The 8,714-nt window shown below is 48.1% G+C and overlaps 1 protein-coding gene across 1 annotated transcript in view; it reads right to left on the bottom strand.

Moving 5' to 3' along the window:
- LOC105527067 (zinc finger protein 253-like) overlaps positions 1-7,821 on the bottom strand; it is a 45,384-nt gene extending 37,563 nt beyond the window's left edge. The window contains 1 exon segment of the mRNA XM_011963254.1: positions 7,661-7,821. Within this exon segment, the coding sequence (XP_011818644.1) occupies positions 7,661-7,663 (3 nt within the window). The 5' untranslated portion in view covers positions 7,664-7,821.
- Between the last annotated feature and the right edge of the window lie 893 nt (positions 7,822-8,714).

The raw sequence follows: 8,714 nt of genomic DNA, 5'->3' as shown, positions 1-8,714 counted from the left end.
TTTCCTAGATTTGGACTTCCCAAGGTAATTGGGTCAGACAACGGGCCGGCCTTCGTTTCTCAGGTAAGTCAGGGGCTAGCCAGGATACTGGGGATCAATTGGAAATTGCATTGTGCTTATAGGCCCCAGAGCTCAGGACAGGTAGAAAGAATGAATAGAACTATAAAAGAGACCCTCACTAAATTGACCTTAGAGACTGGCCTAAAAGATTGGAGACGTCTCCTATCTCTAGCCCTCCTAAGAGCCCGGAATACACCTAACTGCTTTGGGCTCACTCCTTATGAAATCCTCTACGGAGGACCCCCCCCTTTATCGACCCTGCTTGACTCATTCTCCCCCTCCAACCCTAAGACTGACCTGCAGGCTCGGCTGAAAGGACTACAGGCAGTATAGGCCCAAATCTGGGCCCCCTTGGCAGAACTGTACCGGCCGGGACATCCACAAACCAGCCACCCCTTCCAGGTGGGAGACTCCGTCTACGTCATATGGCACCGCTCTCAAGGACTAGAGCCCCGGTGGAAAGGACCCTACGTCGTTCTCCTGACCACACCCACGGCCGTAAAGGTTGACGGAATCGCTTCTTGGGTCCACGCATCCCACGTCAAGGCCGCTCCAGAGACGCCTGGACCAACGCCGCCTGGAACATGGAGGCTCCGTCGCTCTGAAGACCCGCTCAAGATAAAACTCTCTCGCAACTAACCCCTTGCTTACTACTGGTTCTCCTTCCCTGCGTCGCTCGTAGTAATCCCCATCAACCATATCGATTAACCTGGAAAGTAATTAATTTTGAAACTCATGAAGTCCTAAATGAGACTTCGCATATTGCTCCTATAGGTACTTGGTTCCCTGACCTCTATTTCAACCTAGATAAAATAGCAATGGTAGATGACATGGAAGGGGGAGAATGGAGAAAACAGGCAAGAAGGGTGTCCATAAGCCAGAACGGGTTCTACGAGCCTGTCCCGGATTCCGGACAGGACAAATGAAAAAAACCTGCGGAGAAATAACCTCCCTATATTGCCATAGTTGGTCTTGTGTAACCACTAATTATGGAGAATGGAAATGGGCCACAAAACCCTGGTACATAACCATGTCTTATGTCCAGCCCTGCACCAGAACTCGGTATTCGGCCAATTGCAATTTAATCCGCATCAAATTTGAAGATGCAGCAAAGTCCGATTCCCGTTGGACATCAGGGTTAATATGGGGCCTATATTTATACCAAAAGCCACTGTTTGGACTCCCTATCCAAATTAGACTAACAGTTAGCCCAGCCACAACCCCTGTCGCAGTGGGGCCAAACCAGGTCATACCGGAGGTAAAGCCTCCCCAGCCGGAGGTAAAGCCTCCCCAGCCGAGAACCCCAGCTGCCACATCTCCGTCCCTAAGATCCACCTCCCCCGGATATACACCCCCGCCCCTAAAGGTCACCCACTTGCCCCCCGCCCCGGAATTAATTAATAGACTCTTTAACCTCATTACGGGCACCTATCTTGCCTTGAATCAGACCAGGCCAGAATCCACCTCCTCTTGCTGGCTATGCCTAGCAGTGGGCCCCCCTTATTATGAAGGCCTTGCCTCTGCTAATAATTTCACCAATTCCACTAATCCCACTGGATGTGCATGGGAGCAACATAAGAAACTCACCCTAGCTGAAGTATCCGGGTCAGGAACCTGTCTAGGCCAAGTGCCCACTAGTCACCAGCATCTCTGTAATGTAACCCTGACAGTACCCAGCACAAATCACTATTTAGTCCCCTCTGGGGCAGACTGGTGGGCCTGCAATACTGGACTTACCCCCTGTGTATCCACAACTGTCTTCAACAGCAGCACAGATTACTGTGTGTTGGTGCAGCTTGTTCCCCGAGTATATTATCACACTGGAGACTCCTTTGAGCTCCAGTATGAGCAGAGAGCTCACGCTAGAGCAAGGAGAGAGCCCGTTTCTCTCACCCTCGCCATCATGCTAGGATTAGGAGTGGCAGCCGGGGTTGGGACGGGGACAGCGGCATTAGTGCATGGTAATTACCATCTGCAACAACTCAGGGTAGCTATAGATGAAGACCTCAGGGCTATAGAACATTCCATCACAAAGCTAGAAGAGTCTCTAACTTCCCTGTCTGAAGTTGTACTGCAAAACCGGCGAGGACTAGAAATTGTTTTTCTGAAAGAAGGTGGGCTCTGTGCGGCCCTCAAGGAACAGTGTTGCTTTTACGCTGATCATTCAGGAATAGTTAAAGACTCTATGGCAAAGCTTAGAGAAAGACTAGATAAATGACAAAAAGAGAGAGAGTCTCAACAAAATTGGTTTGAAAGTTGGTATAACCAGTCCCCTTGGCTTAGCACCTTAGTCTCCACCATCCTAGGTCCTCTGATTCTGCTCGTGCTCATCCTGACTTTCGGGCCGTGCATACTTAACCGCCTGCTCACCCTAATCAAAGATAGATTAAATATAGTACATGCTATGGTCCTGACCCAACAATACCAGGCACTCAGGACTGAAGAAGAGGCTCAAGATTGAGCCTCTGAGTCACAGAAAGAGGAGGGAATGAAAATAGGTGATGGGTAATTGAGAAAAACAACACCAGGTGGCCAGAGAAAAACAACACTAGGTGGCCATGGGTGATTGAGGAAAACACCCAATGTTCCCGGAATTCAAACAAAAAAACAATTCCAGGAAAACCCCCCCACGCATACAAGCCCCAACCAATCAGAGTGAGACGCCTTGCTCAGGCCATGACAAGCCCCAATCATCTCGCGCCCTAAAGCTTTGTTTGAATTTCGCGCCTTGTTTGAATTTGTGGGGATGTTTGCCTTTATAAGCAGCCTGTAACAAGCGCTCGAGGTCCCTTGGCCATCTTTGTGCATGGGGGACCCTAGCGCGCTAGAAATAAAAGTGTCTCTCCACTGTGATTTCGGTGTCGAGTGGTCTCTCGCGGCGACCCCTGCCCAGAGTGGAACTCTATTTTGGGTTCCAACAGGAACATTTGTAGAAGGTACCACATTTCAGCCGGGTGTGATGGCTTATGCCTGTAATCCCAGCACTTTGGGAGGCTGACTCGGGCGGATCACCTGAGGTCAGGAGCTCGAGACCAGTCTGGCCAACATGGTGAAACCCCGTCTCTACTAAAAATACAAAAAGTAGCCATGTGTGGGGGCATGCACCTGTAATACCAGCTATTTGGGAGGCAGAGGCAGGACAATGGCTTGAACCCAGGAGGCAGAGGTTGCAGTGAGCCAAGATTGCACCATTGCTCTCCATCGTGGGTGACAGAGCAAGACTCCAACAAAAAAAAAAAAAGGAGGTACCACATTTCATCACATATAATTTAGCATTAAACTCAGAAATCAAGACAACAGGATATAGAACCGAGATATTCACTGTCACAAATTTACCCTGCAAAAGGAGAAACTGATTTTTTTTTTTTTTTTTTTGAGACGGAGTCTCACTCTGTTGCTGTGGCCGGATCTCAGCTCACTGCAAGCTCCGCCTCCCGGGTTCACGTCATTCTCCTGCCTCAGCCTCCCGAGTAACTGGGACTACAGGCGCCCGCCACCTCGCCCGGCTAGTTTTTTTTTGTATTTTTTAGTAGAGACGGGGTTTCACCGGGATAGCCAGGATGGTCTCAATCTCCTGACCTCGTGATCCACCCGTCTCGGCCTCCCAAAGTGCTGGGATTACAGAGAAACTGATATTTTGATCAATCTATGTAACTCATCAATTATCTACCACATTTTCCTGTGGAAACCTATTTCTTATCTATAGTCAAAATGGAAGAAAGATTTTCCCTATTTCTTTCCTTGGTAGCTAGCATTCTTAAAGCTAAGGCTTGGAATTCTGTTTGAAGCCACTCAGCCATAAAAAACACACCTGAGAAAATTCCTAAACTCACTCTGAGAAATAAAAAGGTAAATGAGAATTATTAACAAATGGAATATGTGATTAGATACTTATTTTTTGAAACTTATCTGTTTTATGTTCTTTATAAATATTTTCTTACTTTTCAAGCCCTAATAATAAAATGCAAATTACACTTAAAAACTGATGTCAGCTGGGTGCAGTGGCTCACACCTGTAATCCCAGCATTTTGGGAGGCCAAGGCCAGCAGATCACTTAAGACCAGAAGTTGGAGACCAGCCTAGTCCATCTCTACTAACAATACAAAAACTAGCTAGGTGCAGTGGTACGCATCTGTAGTCCTAGCTACTCGGAAGGCTGAGGCATGAGAATCACTTGAACCCAGGAGGTGGAGGCTGCAGTGAGCTGAGATCAAGACACTGCATTCCAGCCTGTGCAACACAGTGAGACTGTCTCAAAAAAATAAATAAATAAAAATAAAAGTAGTGAGGTCAAAATAAGGTTTAGCTGTGGCTCTCCCAATACTTGCAGGTCACACGGCCACAGAGGCTGGGTCTCTATAAGCACAGGACACAAAACACAGAAGATAAACCTGGAGCTCCCGCTGCAGCAAGAAACAAAGGCCCCCAGACAGCATTCTCTTCGCTCCAGCTGCGTACCTGATTGGACGGATTGAAATCTTTTCAAGGTACAGATCTAATCACCCACCCCATCTTGCTCCCTTACATGCTGAATAACCACCCTCCCAGGAGACACTGCGCTATGCCCCAGTGAGTGCACCAGGTGCATTTTACTTTGTAAGTTTTTACTCCATCTCACTGGGGTCAACATTTTTGTCTTTTGGAGTGTTTTTTCACGAACTTTTCACTATTATTTTTTTCCACTATTTTTCTGTCCCCGCCAAGAGATTCCAGGAAGCAGAAATTATTTGTTTTTCCCTCAATGCTAGCATCTGATCGGCTGACCAGCACTGTATCTCCAAGAAATGGAGCTAAGTTAGGTGAAGACAATCTTCATGTCTCAAGGTGTTAGCTTTAAAAAAAAAAGGGCACCAGGAGATACCTTTCAGCCCCAAGGCTGCCACCTGCTCCCTTGAGAGGCTACACTCCATACTTAAGGTGGTTCTATGGGAGAAAATGACCAAAGAGCTAATAGTCACTAGACACTCTAGCAGACATAGCCATGGTGGGTATCTTGGTTTATCCCCAGAAAGTACTAAAACAGCCTAAGTGGAGTGGCACGATCTCAGCTCACTGCAACCTCCCCCTCACAGGTTCAAGCGATTCTCCTACCCTAGCCTCTTAAGTATCTAGGACTACAGGCGCATGCCACTACGCCCAGTTAAGTTTTTGTATTTTTACTAGAGACAAGATTACACTGTGTTATCCAAGGTGGTCTCCATCTTCTGACTTCGTGATCCACCCACCTCAGCCTCCCAAAGTGCTGGGATTACAGGCGTGAGCCACTGTGCCCGGCTTCAAAAGAGAAATCTTGACCCAAAAACATTCTGGTAAGTTCTCTGATAAAATAAAAGAAAAAGAGGCACAGATATTTTTTACAATACAGTGTCAGGGGATTAGTCTGTGCCCTCTTCACATTGGAAATATTTACAAACAGAAAATCTTTTCAATATTGTTAGGCAATGCTTTTTAAAAAATGATTAATTGAGGAACATGGGTTGAGGCCCCGCTTGGGACACATGTGAAAAATGCCAGGGACAATCAGTCCCCTGTGGGGTGTGAAAATAACTAAGTGGCAAGCAATTAGACTGAGGAGGGTCTAGTCCCCAGATTCCTACTTCTAAAACAAAAATCTAAACTCAAGTGCATTTTTTCGTAAATTACTACATTAGGGGAAAAAATTTCAGGCTTAAACAACTATAAACTGCCAATTAAGCTCTGATTACATAACCAGGAAATTTCTACCTTGATTGTACAAATTAAGGAACTGTGTAAATATACCTAACCAATTATTGAATTTGTTTTCTTCATCATGCATTTTGTTTCATTTTATTTTTTGTCTGAGACAGAGTCTCTGTTGCCCAGGCTGGAGTGCAGTGGCAGGATCTCCGCTCACTGCAACCTCCGCCTCCCAGGTTCAAGCGATTCTCCTGCTTCAGCCTTGCCAGTAGCTGGGATTACAGGCGCGTTGTCACCACGACCGCCTGATTTTTGTATATTTAATGGAGACAGGGTTTCACCATGTTGGTCAGGCTGGTCTTGACCTCGTGATCCTCCGGCCTCAGCCTCCCAAAGTGCTGGGATGGCCAGTCACTGCACCCGGCCATCAGGCATTTTATAAATGTCTTTTTTTCAAGCCCCTCCATGGACCACAAACTACAAACTATAGCTGGGTGCTCTACAATTCTTGAATCACTCTTTGATTAAATTATTTCACATTTTTGCAGTGACTCTCACAATCTTTTTTTTTTTTCAGACAGAATTGCTCTGTCGCCTAGGCTGGAGTGCAGTGGCGCGATCTGAGCTCACTACAACCTGCGCCTCCCGGGTTCAAGCAATTCTATCACCTCTGCCTTTCCAGTAGCTGGGACTACATTCGCCATCACACCCAGCTAATTTTTGTAATTTTAGTAGAGATAGGGTTTCCCCATTTTGGCCACGCTGGTCTTCAACTCCTGACCTCACGTGATCCACCCGCCTCGACCTCCTGAAGTGCTGTGATTACAGGCGTGAGCTACCGCGCCCGGCCCCATAAATTTTTAATAGGAAAAAAGAGAAACTGTGAACCCTGACAGATATAATAGACTCCTCTTCAAAGGCCTTTCTTGTTCCTTGTTCTTAGGACCAACTTTTTTGTACCTCCTTCTACCTAGACACCCGCTCTATAAACAACCCAAACCGCCAGTTCCAATCTGCCAGCCGCACCCCTTCCTTATTTGGAAAGTAGCCAATCAGGTCAGCCTAGATTGTGAGGTCAGACCCCGGCCAATGGGGGAAAGACACAAAGACAATAACGGCGTTAGGGTTAAAATCCCCTTTCTAACTGGGAGGCCGAGGCGGGCGGATCAACTGAGTTCGGGAGTTCAAAACCAGCCTGACCAACATGGTGAAACCCCATCTCTACTAAAAATACAAAATCAGCTGGGCGTGGTGACTGACACATGCCTGTAACCTCAGCAACTCCGGAGGCCGAAGCAGGAGAATCGCTTGAACCTGGGAGACAGAGGTTGCAGTGAGCCGAGATCGTGCCATTGCACTTCAGCCCTTCAGCCTGGGCAACGGGAGCAAAACTCCGCCTCAAAAAAAAAAAAAAAAAAAAAACCTTCCTTCCTTTCTTCGATGTGCTCTTGCGATCAGGATAGACGCGAGCAGCACCCTTCTTCGGAAGCAAATATGCCTTCCTGTGAAATTTTCTAAGTGCTGGGTGGTTTTTTGTTTTGTTTTGTTTTGCGGCACCGAGCGCTTGTTTCTAACAACGCCACAGACCAAAACTCTTCCCATTCATGAACCCGCACCCCAAGTCAGGATTCTCCCCTGACGACTCTCCCCTGGTCCTTGCACGATCTGGGAGAAACGCGGTGCTGCGGGCGCAGAGCTGCTGAAAGAGGGCTCCAGGCCAGGGCACAGTCACTGTGTAGAGAAGAGACAGGGAAGAGACCGGCCCCCGGCTGTTACCGCAGCCGCCATCTTATGGCTGAAGGAGAGAGGCCGAGCTGGGCAAGGAGAACTCGGGCGGCAGATTGTGGAGCTGACTGTGAGGAGGCAGGGTCCCGCCAGAGCCACTTCCCACCAGTTTCAACCAGCCCCTCCCCTCTCTGGGGAGGTTGGACCCGGTACTCACCATTTCTAGGCTTCCAGAGGGTCCCGGGGTTTAGCTGTGGCTCTCCCAATACTTGCAGGTCACACGGCCACAGAGGCTGGGTCTCTATAAGCACAGGACACACAACATAGAAGATAAACCTGGAGCTCCCGCTGCAGCGAGAAACAAAGGCCCCCATAAACCATTCTGTTCGTTCCAGCTGCGTACCTGATTGGACGGTTTCCAGCCCAGCGTCCCTGATTGGATAATGCTTAAGGCCCCGCCCCCTCAGTCGCTGAGTGACGGAAGATACGATCACATACTGGGCTGGGTGAAGAAAGAGTGGCAACCTACGCTGCAGCCTTTTCTTTCTTTCCTTCTTTCTTTTCCCCCCTGAGACGGAGTTTAGCTCGTTGCCCAGGCTAGAGTGCAATGGCACGATGTTGGCTCACCGCAACCTCCACCTCCGGGGTTCAAGCAATTCTCCTGCATGTAGCTGGGATTACAGGCATGCGCCACCACGTCCGTCTAATTTTTTGTACTTTTAGTAGAGACGGGGTTTCTCCATGTTGGTCGGGCTGGTCTTGAGCTCCCGATCTCGGGTGATCCGCCCGCCTCGGCCTCCCAAAGAGCTGGGATTACAGGCGTGAGCCACCGAGCCCGGCCTACTTGCAGCCTTTTCAAACAGGGCTTGCTCCCTGAGCTGAGCATCCCATACCAGAGCATGGGAAAATTCTATTTCATATTCTGTCTCTTTTTGAATGTATTCAAAAGGTGAACAGAAGGACTTTGCTGCCATATTAATAATACATGAAATGTTTGTTCAAGAGAAAATCAACTTTTACTTTGGTAATAGTGTATTATCAATACTAAAGCTAATTTTAATAAGACCTTGTAAAGCCGGGTGCGGTGGCTCAGGCCTGTAGTCCCAGTACTTTGGGAGGCTGAGGCGGGCAGATCAAGACCATCCTGGCTAACACCGTCAAACCCTGTCTCTACTAAAAATCTAAAAAATTAGCCGGGCGTGGTGGCATGCACCTGTGATCCCAGCTACTCAGGAGGCTGAGGCAGGAGAATTGCTTGAATCCGGGAGGCA

The sequence above is a fragment of the Colobus angolensis genome, unplaced genomic scaffold, assembly GCF_000951035.1.
Source record: "Colobus angolensis palliatus isolate OR3802 unplaced genomic scaffold, Cang.pa_1.0 Scaffold608, whole genome shotgun sequence".
Classification (NCBI taxonomy): domain Eukaryota; kingdom Metazoa; phylum Chordata; class Mammalia; order Primates; family Cercopithecidae; genus Colobus; species Colobus angolensis.
The sequence above is the reverse complement of the archived record's forward strand: the minus strand, read 5'-3'. Positions and strand labels throughout refer to the sequence as shown.